At 37.9% G+C, this 19567-nt stretch overlaps 1 protein-coding gene and 1 long non-coding RNA gene across 8 annotated transcripts in view; one reads left to right on the top strand and one right to left on the bottom strand.

Annotated features, from left to right (window-relative positions):
- CASD1 (CAS1 domain containing 1) overlaps positions 1–14653 on the bottom strand; it is a 53420-nt gene extending 38767 nt beyond the window's left edge. For 3 of the 4 annotated variants that reach the window (XM_020913784.2, XM_020913783.2, XM_020913782.2), the window contains exons 1-3: positions 14092–14653; positions 6764–6860; positions 6110–6230 (exon numbers count right to left, since the gene is read on the bottom strand). In XM_020913784.2, coding sequence (XP_020769443.2) covers positions 6110–6230; positions 6764–6860; positions 14092–14653 — 780 coding nt within the window. Of the gene's footprint in view, positions 1–6109; positions 6231–6763; positions 6861–13456; positions 13685–14091 lie in introns of those variants that run through there. The other variant, XM_070471492.1, reaches the window with a different exon arrangement.
- Positions 14654–14870: 217 nt separating this feature from the next.
- LOC139036325 (uncharacterized) overlaps positions 14871–19567 on the top strand; it is a 92573-nt gene continuing 87876 nt past the window's right edge. For all 4 annotated transcript variants that reach the window (XR_011489056.1, XR_011489057.1, XR_011489058.1 and 1 more), the window contains exons 1-2: positions 14871–15146; positions 17584–17657. This is a non-coding gene — a long non-coding RNA (uncharacterized lncRNA). The remainder of the gene's footprint in view (positions 15147–17583; positions 17658–19567) is intronic.

The raw sequence follows: 19567 nt of genomic DNA on the forward strand, positions 1-19567 counted from the left end.
AAAAAAGAAGGAAAAAGAAAATGACCCTACAAAACCAAATCCAAAACAGCAGCTTCAGTTGCATGCAACAAATTCTGGTACAGTCTTTTTTCATTTTTACTCTTTTACAAATATTTTCTAATTTTCCTTGTTATGGTTTCTTAGCCATAACATCATTTAAAAGGGGTCATTTAATTTCCAAATACACGGGCTTTTAAAAAGTATCTTTGATATTAATTTCTCATTTAAATCCTTTCTTCTTTGAAATCACCCTCTGTGTTTTTTTGTCTTCTGACTTTATTGAGGCTTTCAATGGCTAAGCCAAAGATCTCTCTTGTTAAAGGTCACAATGCACTTGAAAATATGTGGGTTATTTTCAAATATCTTTTTTGATATTGATTTCTAACATAATTCCACAGTGATAAGAGAACAGTCTCTGTATGATCTCAATACCTTTAGACTATGAAATTTTTGTCATCACAGTCCTTACTATTAATATCTGTATGCTTCTTTCTGACTTACTTCACTTAATATGACAAATTCTTGTTGCACCCATGTTGCTGCAAATGGCATTATTCTGTTCCTTTCTCTAGCTAAGTACTATGCCATTGTATACATGTACCACATCTTTACGCATTCATTTGTCGATGGACATTTAGGCTGTTTCCGTGTTTTAGTTAGTGAACAGTGCTGCTATGACAGGTGCATGTATCTTTTTGAATTATAGTTTTGTCTGATAGAACACGCCCTCACACCCTACACAAAAATAAACTCAAAATGGCTTAAAGACTTAAACATAATGATACCATAAAACTCCATGATACCATAAAACTACTAGAAGAGAATATAGGCAAAACATTCTCTGACACAAATCTTATCAATAATTCCTTAGCTCTGTCTCCCAAGGAAATAGAAATAAAAACAAATAAGTGGGACCTAATCAAACTTGGGGTTTCCCAGGTAGCTCAGCTGGTAAAGAATCTGCCTGCAATGCAGGAGACCCTGGTTCGATTCCTGGGTTGGGACGCTCCCCTGGAGAAAGGTGAGGTCACCCACTCCAGTATTCTTGGGCTTCGCTGGTGAGTCAGCTGGTAAAGAATCCGCCTGCAATGCAGGAGCCCTGGGTTCGACTCCTGGGTTGGGAAGAGTCCCTGGAGGAGGGCATGGCAACCCATTTCAGTATTCTTGCCTGGAGAATCCCAATGGACAGAGGAGCCTGATGAGATACAGTCCATGGGGTTGCAAAGAGTTGGACAGGACTGAGCAACTAAGCACGACTGAGCACAGGATTGAGCACAGCACAATCAAACTTACAAGCTTTTGCACAGTAAAGGAAACCACGAACAACATGAAAAGACAATGCTACAAAACGGGAGAGAGTATCTGCGAATGACACTACAGACAAGGGTTCATCTCCAAAATATATACACAACTCATACAACTCAGCAGCAGCAACAACAAAACACCAAATAATCCAACCAAAAAACGGGCAGAAGACCTTAATAGACATTTCTCCAAAGAAGACAAACAGATGGCCAGCAGGCACATGAAAAGATGCTCAGTGTCATTAACTATTGAAGAAGTGAAGTGAAGTCGCTCAGTGGTGTCCAACTCTTTGTGACCCCATGGACTGTAACCTACCAGGCTCCTCCGTCCATGGAATTTTCCAGGCAACAGTACTGGAGTGGGTTGCCATTTCGTTCTCCAGGGAATCTTCCTGATTGAGGGATCGAACCTGGCTCTCCTGCATTGTAGGCAGATGCTTTACTGTCTGAGCCGAAATGCAAATCAAAACTACAGTGAGGTCCCAGCCTATACCAGTCAGAATGGCCATCATTAAAAAGTCTATAAACAACAAATGCTGGAGAGGATGTGGAGAAAAGAGAACCCTCCTACATTGTCTGTGGGAATGTAAGTTGGTATAGCCACTATGGAGAACAGTATGGAGGTTCCTCAGAAAATTAAATTGTCTTTTAATAAAATTTTGTGAGCTTTCTGCATACAGATGTATGCTTATTTACTAGGTTTATTCCTATGTACTGTTTTATTATTATTATTATTGCACAGAGTATATTTTAAATAACATTTTTGAACTCTCTATTCCTGACAAGTAGATATGCAATTAATTTTTAACAGCTTTATTGAATCAGTACAATCAATTTTCATATATTTATCTATAATTAGCTATATTTTAAAAAATTTTTATTATATCTAGTAAATTTTCTATAGGTTCTTTGGGATTTTCTATGTAGATAACTGTATTATAAAATATCAAGTTATTTCTTTCCAATCCTTACATCTTCAAAGTACCCACCTTTCTTTGGCTGAGAGAGAAAGAGTTAGTCGCTCAGTCATATCTGATTCTTAGCTATCCCATGGACTGTAGACCACCAGATTCCTCTATCCATGGGATTCTCCAGGCAAGAATGCTGGAGTGGGTTGCCATGTCCTCTTCCAGGGGGTCTTCCCAACCCAGGGATTGGGTCTCCCTAAGGATCTCTAATACAATACTAATGAATAGCAATAATGAACATCTTGAGTTTAATGGAAATATGTCTACCATCTTACCACTGGAATATTTATTGTAGGCTTTTAGAATTTTTATCAGAATAAGAATATAAAGGAGCATACTTAAAAGACAGAGATGATACCAATTCCCTGTTACTGTTAGGACTTGGTTAATGGACCAATATGCGATCAAAAAAAGTATTTCATGTGTGCTTTGAAAGATATTCTTTAAGTATTGAGTTATAAGTTTATAAAATCAGCATACTAACAACTAACAGCCATATTTACTTATTTGCTTGCACTATCATTAATTACACGAGCAGTGAGTAATTCTCCCACTATAGTAGAGTCAGTCTGAAATCAGTCTGAAAAATCTGTGTTTAGCTGACAAGTTTAGAATACTTATATTTATTTTGATAACAAATGGTTCCATCTTAATTTTTTATTTCTAGCTCCCTCACACATATGCATATTTTATATAAAAATAAAATTAAACACTGATTTTTCAACATGTAATATAAATGTTTATATGTATATACTTAATGTTTATATGTATATAAACATTTATATAAAAATAAAATTAAACACTGATTTTTCAATGTGTAATATAAATGTTTATATATATATATATATGTATTCACATGTGCATGTACACACATTATGTATGTATGTTTATGTATTATATTTGATATTAGATGAGTTTGGTTTCATTTAATTTTTTCCTTCTTCTGGTTTGGAATTACCCACCCTAATTCTATCCTTTCAATCCTTGCACTTGGAATAAAGGGCATCTTTAACTTAAGTTCTAAGTTAAGATGATACCTTAAAGTGTAAAGAGGACATTAGAATACTTTAATTGTGGTCCTCTCTCTCTGACTCATATGCTATGTCAGTTTTTTAGTACTGTTTTTGGAAAGAGTAAAAAGATATTATTGGACATAGTTTGTTTAGATTCATACACATTTCCTATTTTCTTTAACCATTAATTCATATCATTTTTTTTTCTGAATTATTTCCCTCCTTCTTGAAGTTTATTCTTTGGAAAACTCTTTAGTATAAGTTTATATGGCAGTAAGCCCTCATAGTTGTTGTTTATTTAAAAATGTCCTATAATTCAAGAATAGAGGAATTCATGTTAGGGATACAAATCTAGGTTAAAACTTACTTTCTATCAGAACTTTAAAGCGATCAGTCTACTGTCCTCTGGCTACCAATATTACTTGAGAAATATGCTGGCTCAGAGCTTTGCTTGCTTCATACAAGGCATTATAGCCACAGGCCTCTATCTTCAGGGCAACCCAAATCTCTATTGCACACTGGACATTATTGTTCCCATTGCTGGATTTGCCTCACAGTTCGTTCCTTTTTTGAGGGGGATGTGTCCCCCATTTCAAAGTCTAGAAATACATCAACAAGTATTTTTTAATCTAGGATCTAGATGGTTTGAGGTGGAAGGGGCCCCCAGAGTATCTAGCTTGCCCTCTGGCTGGAAGTAACACAAACAGCTTTCTTCATTGCAAGACTTCTCAAGTTTTTAATATCCCAGCCTAAACTAAAACTATCTAAGAGGAGGATATGATATCTGCCTCTGCCCAAACTTATTTGACCACAGCTTCTTACAGAACTAGTCTTCCACAAAACATAATTTGAAAAAAATAAATCCTGCTCTAAAGCTTCTTTTTAAAAAAATTTCCCTCAATACAGAAAAGAAATTTTAAAAAAAATCTTCAATACTCCTATTCCACTAAAAGAATCCCATAACCAAGGCTAAAAAAATTAATCAACTTTCACAACATGCCAGGCTATGTTGTGAAATATGTATAAGAAACATATTTTAAAAACAATGATAATATATAATCTCTGTCCTCAAGGTGTTCAGAGAGAAGAGAATAAGTAAAATACAATTGAACAATTGCTCCACCAGTAGTTTGAACTAGTTTCACAATAACTGTCTCTTTAAAACTATAACAGACTTTCTTTACAAAATGTATATAAAATAAAATGCATCTTGTTTGATAACTGGGATAACAAGGAACCTCTAGAAAATAAAAATCGGAAACCTAGTGCTCAGGAACAGCATGCCACACTGTAGCTACTTCTGGCTATAGACTAAACCACCATAGATTTTTTCCAACTAGCTCTTGCCAAATGCATTATTCCAATCTTCAAATCCTCTGTTCTAAGCCTAGAAATAGCAAAACTGTTTTTTTTTAAATTCAGACATCTATTTTTTAAATGTTTACTGACATTTTTTACTTTAAACTGTAAGAATCTCAAGTCATTAAATAGTTTCAAATCTTCTGTGTAGTTTTGTATGTATAAATACGAATGCAAAATACATTTATAGATATCAAATAAAATGAAAAGTTGACTTTGTTATCTTCTATTATTCAGCTTTAAAATCTATACTAGCTTTTCCCAGTAGACAAAATCGCTACTGGACTCTTCTTACAAGAGTTCCTAAGGACTTAGTATCCATTACCATCATCATGATGAGACTAGTTAGTTAGCTGTGAAGTCCCTGATTTTTCAGTTTCCTACCACTGGACAAGGTGATGTGTATAGGCAGATTTTTATCATACATTTATGAACTACTACCCCTACAATTCTGAACTTTCTTGTACTTTACTTTTTTCTTCTTGTTATTCCCCACTCCCAACCATATGCAATTAAAGACAGAAATGAGAACTTCAGATCACTTAAAAATGTATTAAACAGAAAGATACAATTAAATAGTTCACAAAAATTAGCTAATTAACAAATTAACATTTAGAAAGATGTTCATCCTTGTTAGTTTTTTTTTAAAAAAGATATTTTTAAAATGAGAAATTAAAGAGCAGAAATTTGCCACACTGTCATTTTAATTATATAGCATGAATGTCCAGTGCCAGAAAGGTTACAGAAAATTAGGTTCCAATGTACACTGCTGATTATAGTATAGATTGAAAGAATTTAACAATATAATCAATAATTTTTAAAGTACTATATTCTTTAACCTAATATTTGCACTGTAGAGATTCTATCCTAAGGAAATAATTTAAAAAGCAAAGTTTTCACACAAAAATGTAATAAAAATGTCCTTTTTAAAATAACAAAATACTAAAAATTAGAAAACTACAAAAAGTTAAGAAAAGGGAAGATTATGTAAGATCACATTATATCCACTCACTAGTATGCTGCGATTATGAAGATACTTAAACTGATTTATAATAATATGGTAAATTATGATAAGTGCTGGCAAAGAAGATATCAAATTGTACATGCTAATCTATTGCAATTTTGTTCTTTAAAAAAGAGACTGAAAAGAAATATAGCAAAATATTAAAAGGAGGATAAGGGATATTTCTTCTTTATTCTTTCTAAAAAAATTTTTTTTAAGTTTTTCCATGGAAAGAATTTTAATGTTTCTGAAAACAAAAAGTTGAAGTCAATAAAAAGTTTGCCAGTACTTTACCCACCACTTCTTTTCCTTATGGCTCTGTAACGGCAAATTGTCCCCTGCCCCCTTTCCCAAAACCAAACTAAAAATTTTACAGTTTCTTTTATTAATGTGAAAGGGCACATTCCTCAATTGCCTAACTTCTAAAACAATACCTTAATGAAATGAATAGACAGATTTTACCTTATTTCCTTCTTCTTTGAATTGAGGATTAATTATTTTCACAAAAGAATAAAATAATTGACGAATTCTGGAATCTCCAATAAATGCAATATGTTTATCTACGAGGCAGTTCTTCGCTTCACTGAAATCAACAAGGAAACATCAATTAGAATACAGAAAATCAGCACAGGCATCTTTAAAGCACATAATTTGTGAAGAAAGTAGTACGGGATTATTATACACAGTTACATTGTTGTTTTAGAAATAGGTGGCCAGGTTTGTTTAACCTACCAGTTCGTGTATGATTGATTAATTCTATTAAGTGTTTCATATATACTCGAACCACAGTAAGTGCTTAATACCCACTTTCTCAGAAAAACTGCACAAGGTAGCTATCCAAGTCCCAAAGCAAAAGTCCTTCATTCACAGGCTATTGCCCTCGGCCCCTGGTTTTCTCTCACCTGAGATAAAGCAGATTGGTCCAAAGCTTTCCCTAATGCTTTAGAGCAAGAATACTCCTTTGGACTCAGCCCCACTCCTGCCCTGTCAGCAGTTCTCTACCATCACATAGAGAAGCACCATCTGCCACTTTCTTTGCTCTATTAACACTTCTCTACCAGATACTAAGACCCATCTTAGAAAAGAAGAAAAAAAAAATAAATGAAGAAACTATACCTGATTTTGTACTTATGCATCATACAGCTGTGAGGCTGCCAAACTTTCTCTCCAAGAAATCTGCCACTTGAGAGAAGGTATTCACATGAATCATTGCCTGTAATAATTAAACACAGTAACGTTGTTAACAATAGCTACATTTTGATATGTTGGTTGTCTGACCCCAATTTACCCTTGGAGATGAGAGTACAGAGTTTTCTACACTTCACTATACCTTCTAGGTACATACGACTCATCCATGAGAAGCATAGTAACTATTAATATATTAATATTGAAAATGGTCAGAGACACCAGTACAGATAATTTACCAGAATATACTTCATCCCCAGTGCTGCGTTAATGCTGTGGCAGTTCCCTCTACTGCAAGTTTTCCTTCCAAGGACAGCTTGCCTCAAAATAGCCTCTATTTTGTGAAGTTTGCTCAGTGTTCGTATGTTCTTTCGATGAATTTGTAGGGGAGAAAGCGGTCTCCCCGTCCTATTCCTCTGCCATCTTAGCTCCTCCTCTCAAAATAGCCTTTATATCTGTTTATCATTTCTACTTCTAGTGGGGAAATGGAAGTTTAAGAGATAAACGAGAAGACTTTGGAAATGACTTCCTATTCAACTATTACAGTACTTCGTGTATTAGTACATCAGAAACCTGGTAAATATTGAAGTAGTTTAATAAATCTATGCCCTAATTTTCACAACTTCCCTGCAAGGAAGTGGGCTATATCCCTACTCTGTAAATGTGCAAACAGAGAAAGGATTATTAAAAACTTCTTAAAATGAGTAATAAAATGTCATCCTTTTACAATCTCAAAAGACTTGAAACACTGTTAGTCAAAAGATGGCTGAAGATACACATGATCAACTATCAGTAACAAGTGTTATTATTAATATCCATCCTCTACTTCTCTCGATTGTCTCTTGCCTCCACCGTTAGGATGACAGCAAACTCCTCCCACTGTGGTTGGGAGAAGTTTCAAACAGAAAATCCTGTATCTGCAAACCCCCTCACTCCTGTGTAAACTGGAACAGATGGTTACCTTACTTCCTTTGGCCATTTTACTGTACATTAGCCTAAAGTATATAACCAATGTATGTGGTTAAAAAGGGGGTTGGAGGCATTAGAAAAGTTCAAATATGTCAAATGGACGAGGGAGAAATGAGATGTGCACATTAACTGTGGGGTTACAGTTAATGTGCTTTTAAATTTGATCTCCAGTTCTTTAACAGTCAATAGCAATCTCTATTTGTTTTACAAATAGTTAAGGTCAGGACGGAGGATCTGGTAAAAAGAATAGGACAAAATGATGAAGATAGGAAAGAGCCAAAGATATTTTAAATAGAACACATCTCTTTTCTCCATCCAGTCATCCCTTTATCTGAACACACAGATAAAAGGTGATACAAACACAAGGCAAGTAAGCATAAACAATGAAAATGTTGATACCACAGTGTCATAAATTCTAAAACAGAACAGGGAGGAAAGTGAAAATAGTACACTGTTTTGTTGGTGAAAACTGGATAAGGAAAGTAGATGATAAATTATTATATTTTTGTAATTACAGATGTAGCCTAAGCAGTTTTTTCTGTATTTTAAAGATTTTTTAATAACATCTCTCTAAGGAAACTATAAATAATCAGTTCTTAATTCTTTTCAATTATCAAAAACTAATGCTAGTTCTAAAAAACAAAATTAAGTTACATAAACAATCACGGAGGAGTAAAGAAAGGACTATAGAAACATACAATTATTTCCTAAAAACAGAACTGCTGCTGTATTTTTTAATAATGGCCATATAGTAAAATCCTATTAAAAATCCAGTAAATGTTTAAAATTAGGATGAAAATTCCATATTTACAGCACTTCTATCTCTTTAAATACATCTATTAAATCAAGCAAAGTTAGTAACACATTTATTTTCTTAAAAAGTTATACAAGAAGTTTTAAACAATTGGCATTCTATAGTTTTCCTTTCTTCATCCCTTCTTCTTATTGTTGTTATTGTTACTTGACTTCTGTTTCTTAATAGAAGTGGGATCAATCTTCAGTGTTGGTAGATTATGCTATTTGTTTAACCATCTCTACAGGTTATCGATACGATTTTGTGGAGATGGAAGTGCCACACCAGTGTCTTAAAATAACCAATTTTCTCCACCAGAAAATGTGTGTTAAAATGCTAAATTCTTCTTTCCCTCTTCAATATTCCTACTCAGACATTATTTTTCAGTAGTTCGGCTGGTAGAAAACAAAAGCTTTAATCTCAAGACCCCACATTAGAAAAACCTCACACCAAGACAGATTTAAAGTTGTCACTAGCCGAAAGACATTATGAACACTCTATTTTAAAAACTAGCTGGTCTTTCCGGGGAAAATATCCTTAATATGGTAGTTGAATAAATGCTAGTTAATGATGACTCTTCATAATATATTCTATGATGCAAATTAAAAGAAAAGAAAAACCCTGTATCTGAAACAGTCTCTGTATCTTATCAGTTAAAGTGAAAATCGCTCAGTCGTGTCCGACTCTTCGGGACCCTGTGGACGAGGCCTGCCAGGCTCCTTTGTCCACGGACTTTTTCAGGCCAGAATACTGGAGTGGGTAGCCGTTCCCTTCTCTAGGGGATCTTTCTGACCCAGGGGTCAAACTCAGGGGTCTCCCGCATCGCAGGTGGATTCTTTACCGTCTGAGCCACAGGGAAGCCAGTTAAGGTCTACTCAAAACACAGAACTACACTAGCTATTTTAGTAGAGAGAATGTAATATGAAGAACTGTTAGGAAAGTAAAAGAATCGCTAAGTAGATAACTGAAAAGGTTAGGAGGACACAGACTTTTATGTATTTGTCAGTGTATTTGTCAGCAAAATAATCAAAATAGTAGCATTAGTAAATACTATAATATCTGATTAAAAATAACTTGTCCTAAAGAAAAACAAAAACAAAAATCTCCACAAAATTCTATGCTCTAAAACTAGTTCTCTTTTCCTGGGAAGGAAAGTTTTAAAATCAAATCACCAAATGTAAATCTAAATATTAAATTAATGTGACACATTTATATTATGTATATGCTGGCACATTATTTTCCTTTCAAAATTTACCCAGAAGAACCCCAAACAAAAGAAAACAAAATACTGCAGTCATTATTTTCAATTGCTTTATATAATTTTGATAGCTACCTTAATACAACCAGTGAGATGAAAGTTGCCAAGTGCTCAGATAAATCATGTTAGGAACAGAATTTAAAAAAAGAAAAAAGCAACTAATGGGATAGAATTATCTACTTCAGCTATCTCTAATACAAAGATTATCTAGATGAATGGCTGTCTTCCCTTCATTCTGTTATCTTAAGCATAAGCATCCTGGTCTGTCAATCTAAAGTCTCAGGTTTTTATGCATGATTTTCCTATAACAGAAAGATACTAAGAGCAAACAAAGTAAGTAAAAAGGTAAACAAGTTTTAAAAAAAAGCAACCTGAAAAACAACATGTTAACAACTAAAGAAAACACCTGACCTGCTTAACAAACTGAGGCTTACATTTTTCATTGAATAGAATACCTCTGGCACACCGTACCTTTAGACTGAATCATCTTGATAAAGCTGTATGTTTCTTATTATCAACCATGAAAATACCAGATCATAAACTTTACAATGTGATCTGCAAAATATCTTATTTGCCCAAAATTTAGCAAGTTATACTTCTGTCTGTGTTGAAAAGTCACCATTTACAATTTTCTTTAGATAAGCTAGTAGTGCCTCTTTACAAGCAGTGTCATGTAGATTTTTCTAGCAGCCAAAGAAGGAAAAGCCTGAGAGACCTAATGCTGCTTCTTGTTTTAATTTCTGAAGCTTTGAACTCATTTTTTCCAAACCATGCAGTATTATTTCATATTTGCATTAAATATGCCTATGACAGAAAGGAATTAGAATTCAACAAAACTAAGACATTTGAAGCAAGTTAACTTTATCAATTAAAAAATCTAAATTTAACCAGATTGGAACTACTCTTAAGGCTACTGATATTGGTTTCTTATCCCAGAAATGATGCTTTTAGTCTGTAATCACAATATTAATACATATCTTGTGATTCCATAACGGTAAAATTTAGAGAAAATGTAAGTAAAAGAATAACTACTTTAAAAAATGTCATTTTTTAATATTATGTGAAATAATATTAATGAAAAAAAAACCCCACAAAACACTACTTTCTAAAGTTAAGATCAGAATATGCTCTTAGAACATGAAATTCAATTAAAACCAAAAGAACCAAATGCAGGGAGGCAAAGAGAAGGAAATAAGGACTTCAAAAATCTGTTTATCTAATAACTGTTAGGGAGTTCCTACTCTGTGTTAAGCTCTGATGATTTAAGGATGAATAAAATACCCTTGGAAGCTCAAAGTCTGTGGGGAAGTCAGATATAAATTATTATAATACAACATGGTAAGCATGTACTAGTAACTGTAGAAACACTGAATTCCTAATTTCTACTTCTATGCTGGTGACATCTGAACCAGGATTTAAAGGAACACGTAAACAGGTAAGATTTTGAAGTTTTAGACATGTAACTTCTAGAAAATCACCATTTATTACAAAATGAATAAGACAATTCTTGGCTGGTACTGTGAGGCTGAATTGGTATTTCTAAATGATTTAACCCATGTTCTGACAGAAAACGCTTTCTCACTCCTTTTATATATTACTACTGTCTAAGAGGCTCCAGAAGGGCAGAATATAACATAATGGTATGAGACACGACTAACTGGTTTTAAATCCTAGCTCAGACTAATTGTGTGTCTTTAGGCAACTTAACCCCTCATGCCTCATCTTTAAAATACAAATAATACTGCAATTCTCTGAATCTAAGACCACTGATTATAAAATACACCATTATTTTATATAACAGTAGGAAAAATGTTATCAATTAAACTTTGACATGCAATCAAAGTTTTAAAAACTCATCTTGATTACAGATATTAAAAATGGTGGGGGCGGGAAGTGGGAAGATTGAAATCTAGTAATTGTATCTACCCACAGGCTGGTTGCAAAGACAAAATGAGTTAAGATTTAAAACCCTTAGTAGAACAGCACCTGGCATATAATAAGTGCTCAATGATAGCATGTAGTTTTGCCAAGCTTTGCTTTCTGTAGTGTGCAATTTTTTACTTTCTTTAGTTTGTAAAACAAGAGATACTGAATTTGTGTATTTCAACTGCATTCACTCCCCTGGCCAGAGGCAAACCCATACTCACACACTGGAGATTTTAATACACAGCCTAAACCTCTATATGTAATATAAGGTCCTTCCTTATTCTAAAGATTTATGATGCTGTGATTCAAGTGCTTGATTATCCTTGTGTGAAAAGCATTGCATCTGACTGTTTCACACTGCTAAAGCATGAGGCTGGCTAAGAAGTTTCTGGTAAGATCCTTTTTTTCCCCAAACAGTCTCTGGCTCAAGTTCCTGACGTTCTGCTTGGGCATGTCCACACACCAGGTGTACTGCCTCACACTCAGGACACTGAAAAACCTACAGAAGCTGATGATGAGCTTTAGAAACAATCCCAGATTGCTACATCTGACATTCTATTTTCCCTGCTGAGGACAGATCTTGAACGGATGAAATTTATAATCTAAATACAGCAATTAGGATTCACGTTTATCAAAAGATAAAAGCACAATTAAAAAAGGGAGGTGGGGGGGGACTAGATGTTTAACTTACAGGAGGACCACAGTACACAGTTATAAAAGTTGTCTCCACTATAACACACATAAAATTGAGTTAGATTACTATCATAACAGTATAAAATAGCATAAAAATAGCATAAAATGTCGGCGGTCAGAAAATTTTCTTTAAAATGACAATACATGAAGGCATCAAATTGCTAGCTTTATTTTGTATTTCAAAGTGTTGGACTTCTCTTACAGCAAATGAACCAAAGTCTTGCCAGGTCATGCGAATGTGATCTATGGGAAGCTGGAGGAGAAAGGCCAAGAGGGTATAAGCAATTTATCTTTTTCAATCGATTTCGTGTATTTATATTAAGGGCGATTCATCCAGTACAGTACTAGAGTATAAGATTTTTAATTCCCAAGCATTGCAGAAAAAAAAAACAACAACAAAAAAAAAACAGCACAACTGATCAAAATACCCTTTACTTTTAAAGATTTCCTAAAATGAGAAGAGAGTTCAGATTCCAGTGCCCCCTTTACTGGATATTTTGCAAAAGTAGGTGTGAAGCTAAAGGGGAAACACCTTAAATGCGCACCTATTACACATTACCTCTTGACCAGTTATCTCACAATCACCAAGAGGTGTCCAGATAATGGCTTCAAAACTATAAGAACCACAAACAAGAGATCCTGTCTTTGTTAATTTCCCTCAGCCTGTCAACCTCTAACCTAGTAACATTCTTAGAGAGAGAATTAAAGGGAAAAAAAAATCAATCAAGAAGGACAAGTAAATATCCCTTGATTACTGAAGAATAAGACGTTCTGAAATAATGAGGTCATATTTCCTTACTCTTTGCACCAATTTCAAAACCCACAGCGAAGGCCTCCTCAGACGGCTTCCAATTTGTTTTCATTGCCCACCTCAACTGTCAACCCATGAGCTCTTTTCTGATATCGGCACCAGTGGCTTCACTTTGTAAAAAGTGTGCAACCAGACCCCTTTAAATGTTTCTGAATCACAAAGCCTGGGTGATACCTCCTCCATTTGGCCAAGGGCATCTTCTGCCAGCTGTCAACTCGGCGGCAAAAGAAAATGGGGCGGCCCTTGCCGCTGTCCAACAGTTTGGCCCCGCTGTTCCAGGGGCAGACATGGGATAAAACAAAGGCTAAAAAGCCGAACACCTCAGGCGCAGAACTGGGCGACCCCGCTTAGAGCGGAGGTGCCCCCGTGCCGGGCGGCCTTGGCCTGCAGGCGCCCTGGGCTGGCCCCCCGAGGGCCGCCTGCTCGCCTCCTGCACGCGAGCCCCGGGCCTGCCGCGTCTCCCCCGGCCCAGCCCGCGCAGGAGCCGGAACCCCCGCTACCCGCTGGGCCCGGCCCCGGCGGGCGCCCCCGACTCCAGCCCTGGAGGCTCGGAGTGGGGGCGGTGCCCAGGACCACGGGCCCTCGGGCCGGGGCCGCCTGAACTGGGGTCCGCTCGGGCGGCCGGGGGCGCCTGGCCCGCCGCCCGGGCCACCTCGGGGCACGCGGGGGTACCGCCTGCCCCGCCCGCTGGGCGCGCCGGCGGGCGGCCGCGTGAGCGTGGGCGTGTGTCGGGCGAGGGGGGCGGCCTCCAGCCTCCGCGTCGCCTCCGCCCGCCCCGGCCGGCCCGGGCAGGGGGAGGGCCCGCTCACCTCGGTAGCGGCGGGAGGCGAGGTGGCACACCGCGAGCAGCAGCACGGCCACCAGCGCCAGTACCTTGGCGCTCCTCACGCTGAAGTAGTGGTTGATCTCCCGCTTGCCCAGGTTGTAGGCCAGAGCCGCCATCTTGGTTCCTCCATGACAACAGTGCGCGGCGGAGCGGGGAAGGGGCGCCGCACAGGGGCAGCACTGGGGCTGCCGCCGCCGCAGCCAGGCGAGGAGCCGCCGCCAGCTCTCGCGGCCGCCACCCGCGCCTCCCGCCGGGGACACTGACCCCGCGGCGCCCCCGGCCTCTCCCTGCCCCTCCTCGGCCGCGGCCGCCTCGGCGGCCTCCCCCCAGCCCCGCCGCCGCTGCTCCGCCGTGCCGGTCCCCCAGGCGCCCCGGACGCCTGTCTCCTCCCCTTCCTCCTCCTCCCCTTTAGCCTCCTGTCTTAATAGAGGCTGCGCTTGCGAGGGGGGTCCGGCTGCCCAGTCCTCCGGGGTCACGGACCCCAGACTGTCCGCCTGGGTCACCGGGTCACCCGCGGCAGGCGGCGGCGGTGGCGGCAGAGACATGGGCGACGTGAGGAGAGGGGACCAGGCTTCCACCCTGGCCCGAGCGCGACTCCTGGGCTTTTAATTAGCTTACTGGCGGCAACCTGAGCCCAGGTTGGGGCAATAGAAGTACTGTTCCGGAAGAAAAGCACACATCGTTCCCCTCCTTCCTTCTACAACACACCCTTTAACGAGCTTTCTACTCCCTAAACCTGCCTAGCAGGATGCGAAGGCCACCCCGATGTCACCGGGGCTCTGTGGTCAGTCTGGATACTGCGGACAGCCTTAGCATCCAACCCACCTGGATGACCAGTCTTAACTCTTAACTCACTGCTCGGAAGCCCATTTCTCTTGAAAACGGGGGGGAAAAAAAAAAAGTCCTGGGTTTACCCAGTTCCAGTGAGCGAAAGTATATTAAAGTACAGAGTGTTTAGTTGCTTCAGTCAAGTCCGACTCGTTGAGACCCCCATGAACTTCGAGCCCACCATCTTCCTCTGTCCATGAGATTCACCAGGTAAGAATACTGGAGTGGGTTACCACTCCCTTCTGGAATGAACAGAGCAGAAGGTACAAAACAAGCCTCGCTTAATGTAGGTGTTGCTGAGAAAAGAACTCCACTTTTTTCCATTTACACGAAGGCTGTCTAGGTGGTTGGGCCAGACGTCAAAATGTGTTCTCGGAACCATCATCATTCATGCTCCTGAAGTTGGTGAATGTGGTTATCAAAAAAAGGAGCACTCCTTTGCCTTTGTTAAACGCTCCTTATTCCCCCCATTTTATTATTTATTTAGTTTTCTGGGTACTCCTGTGCTACCTTCCATGTGGAATGGTTATTTACATTTGCTTCCTTTTCTACTTGAGTGAGTTACTGATTAGTTAGGGTGTTTTCTGGTGCTCTGTGCAACTTTCCCATTTATCCATTCCTGAACTTGTATTTATAGGTCCCTCTTAAAGTGATAGAATGTTCGATATGATGGGACTGTAGAGATCTTGTCATCCCAGTTCTTTTCATCCAAGGATTCTTTTTATTATGTTTTTATCTATGGACCCCATATCTTGAAAGATTTTTGTCACTTAAATGAAATCACATACATCACTGTCATGGATGTAATGCTAATAAGCAATAAAGCTAAATAAGTGTACAAACACTAGGCACTGTTCCCTGGAAGTGGTTGCTTAATTTTGGCTGTCGTTCTTCTGATCCAAGGTTGATCACATCCTGGGAGAATTAAATCAGATATTGTAAAAAAAAAAACAACAAAAAACAAATAACTCTGCTAACAGTATACGGTCTACCAAATCACATCTTGGAAATTTCTATGATATCATCAACAGCAAATTAGAATTTCTGATCAGCACATGATAACCAGTGTTGGCCTGCAGGGTTGATTTAATGCCTGCCAAAAGTAAAAAAACTTGACATTTTATTTAATTGCAATTTCCAGAAGGCTTTCTGAAATGTTGTAAATAACTTGTGCCCCCCCCTTCCTTCCCTCCAGTTCAGTTAAGCCACTCAGCTGTGTCCAACTCTTGTGACCCCATGGACTGCAGCACGCCAGGCTTCCCTGTCCATCACCAACTCCCAGAGCTTACTCAAACTCGTGTCATTTGAGACGGTGATGCCATCCAACCATCTCATCCTCAACCATCTCTCCTCCCACATTCAATCTTTTCCAGCATCAGGGTCTTTTCTAAATAGTCAGTTCTTTGCATCAGGTGGCCAGAGTATTGGAGTTTCAGTTTCATCATCAGTCCTTCCAATGAATATTCAGGACTGATTTCATTTAGGATGGACTGACTAGTTGGATCTCTTTGCAGTCCAAGGGACTCTCAAGAGTCTTCTCCACATCACAGTTCAAAAGTATCAATTCTTTGGTGCTCAGCTTTCTCTATAGTCCAACTCTCACACCCATACATGACTCTTTGAAAAACCATAGCTTTGACTAGATGGGCCTTTTTTGGCAAAGTCATGGCTCTGCTTTTTAATATGCTGTCTAGGTTGGTCATAACTTTTCTTTCAAGGAGCAAGCATCTTTTAATTTCATGGCTGTACTCTCCATCTGATTTTGGAGCCCAAAAATAGTCTCTCACAAAGTTTCCATTGTTTCCCCATCTATTTGCCATGAAGTGATGGGACCAGATGCCATGATCTTAGTTTTCCGAATGTTGAGCTTTAAGCCAACTCTTTCACTCTCCTCTTTCACTTTCATCAAGAGGCTCTTTAGTTCTTCGCTTTCTGCCATAAGGGTGGTGTCATCTGCATATCCTTCCGTCCAGTTTAAAGCTAATCCTTCTCTGCTCTGAATCTCTTCCTGTCGCCCTTTATTGGGTGTGTTGATGACTCCATCAGTTATCCCTATGTCAGTCATTCTCTTTCTGTGTCTTCTTTAAACTCTTCCTCTCTCCTGGACATTTCCCTTCTACCAAGAACTATCTTGTTAGTGAATGCCATCCATGGACTGTATTTCTTTCTGTTTAACTCTCCATCCAGTTCCTTCTCTGACAAGCTCTAGGAAGAATAGTGTTGACTTTTCAGTCTTCGCTTGCTCTACTCCCATTCTGCCTTCTAAATAGCTCTAATATGTTGCCTCCTCTCCATTCCCTTGTTGTTGCCTTGCTTAAAGCATGATGTCTTGCTGGGATTTTTTATGCTTTAAACTTTTCTCCCTCATGTCTGGCTCAAATATTCAATCTTACAGCTTCCTGCCATTCCTCTAACCAGACTGAACTTTCTTAAATATAATAATGCTAAAAACTAGTTAGTGGCTCCATGTTTATTTGCCAGAATGTTAACTAATGCTCAGCAGATTACCTCAATGCTAATAATAGGATAAAAAGAAAGAAGCGATCTAATAGGAGACAAAATGAAAAATACTGACCACACTTTATTCCTTCCCTTCTGTTTTTTTTTTTCTTTTTTAACCAAATATCTATTTCCTGTTGTACCACAGGAGGTCATGAGGATAAAGAAGAGAGGAAACAGGCTTGAAAAGGACCAGCACCATAGGAGAAGCACAGTTCTGAGGTGAGAATATTTTGATATAAACTCTTCCTGCTCTACTGTGTCCATTTTGTTGGGATTTTAAAATTGGTATAATTCACATTTGGCATTGTATTAGTTTCTAGCATACAATGTGATTTGATAATTGTATATGCTGCAAAATCATAACTGGTTAACATTTGTAACCATGCATACATACATGAAGAATCTGCCTGCAATATAAGAAATGTAGAGATGTGAGCTCGATACCTGGGTCGGGAAGATTCCCTGGAGTAGGAAATGGCAAACCACTCTAGTATTTTTGCCCAGAAAATCCCAGCAGAAGAGCCTGGCAGGCTACAGTTCATGGGGTTGCAAAAGAGTTGGACATGCCTGAGTGACTAAACAATAACAACATACATACATGGTTACAGGATTTTTTTTCTTATGTTTAGAACTTTTAAGATCTGCTTTCTTAACAACTTGCAAATATGCAATACTGTGTAATTAACTATGCTTCCATTCTGACTTGAGAAATTCTTTCTCTTCTTTTCCCAATTTTTTTTCTCTTCTTTTATCTGTGTCCTTGATTGTATCAGTAAAATTTCATTTGAGAATCTGGTATCATAAGTTTCCCTTCTTTATTTTTACCTATAAATTGCTCCCTCTTCACTGTTTACCCAGGGTGTAAGCTCAAATACTTCCTATTTAAAGCATCTTCCTTAATTCACCACACAATCTCTTCTCCCTTAACTGTCAAACTTCTGGCCTGATGTTTTCTATTTATTGGTTCTTTAAATACTTGAAAACTGACTTCTACTCCTATTACTTTACCTATACTACTTTCTTTAGCTCTCATATTATCCAGCCATACTAAAGTACAAGCCAGAAAACATTATGTATCTGTTGCTTTTTTCTTAATATTATTCCCTTAGCTTGAATACTTTTTCTCTTGTACCTCATATTCTATTTATTTAAAACCTTTCTTCTTCCCCCACCTTCAGCCTTAGTAAGGTATAATTGACAAATAAAATTGTTTATAGGGTACAAAGTAATGATTTGATATAACCATACTTTGTGAAATGATTAACACAGTCAAAAGAACTTTCTTCTGTAAAAACCTGCAGTGTTTTGCCTCTTCGCCAAGGCTCCCTGTGGGAATATCACTCTTTCCCTGCACGGGGTTTGTCAGAGTACTTTTGTTTCTGTGTATGCTTCAATATGCATTCGGCACCAGACAGCACCCAATCAGAGTAGGTATGGTATCTTCCTTCCTTGTGCATGTTGTGTCTATTGGGAAACTATCAGTTCTTTTGGACTATATCCCACTGTGCCTTGTAATCTATTCAGTTATTGTGTTTATCTCCCTCTTCTTCATTCCTTTCCCTCCAGATTTTGTGCATTGGGGCACAGGGAATTAGTACTTTTTGTTTTATTTGTAGGGAAAACTTGTGAAAGACTTAGAAATAGACCAAGATATTAGGGTTGTCTTCAATGGGAAATTGGGCATTGTCCAAATTATCTGATTCTGTCTGGTTTCTGAGTCTTTTATTGTCTTTGAATTATTTTGCATTTCTGTAAGTTATATAATACTTATAGTAATGCAAATGATTCTTGTCCATAGAAATGCAAATTGTATCTCATTGGGATTCATTTGATTATTGCTCTGTGGATATTGAGTAGTTTTGAAGTTTTAAATTTGTTAAGCAAATTTATTTCCCCATTCCTAATGCCTGGATATATGTGATTCTTTGAATTCTCTTTGAACCAATTGTAATATCTTTCTGCTTCATTCATTAATTAATGAATTAAATTAAAGCTTTGACACGTTAATTTTATGTCTGTATGAAAGTCATGCTATATTCTCTTCTAAAAATTATATTTTCATACAATGCCTTGAACTTAATAAATATTAATATTTCTTAAGTTCAGATTGAAGATCATTTAATGAAGAA

The sequence above is a fragment of the Odocoileus virginianus genome, chromosome 1 (genome assembly GCF_023699985.2).
Source record: "Odocoileus virginianus isolate 20LAN1187 ecotype Illinois chromosome 1, Ovbor_1.2, whole genome shotgun sequence".
Lineage (NCBI taxonomy): Eukaryota > Metazoa > Chordata > Mammalia > Artiodactyla > Cervidae > Odocoileus > Odocoileus virginianus.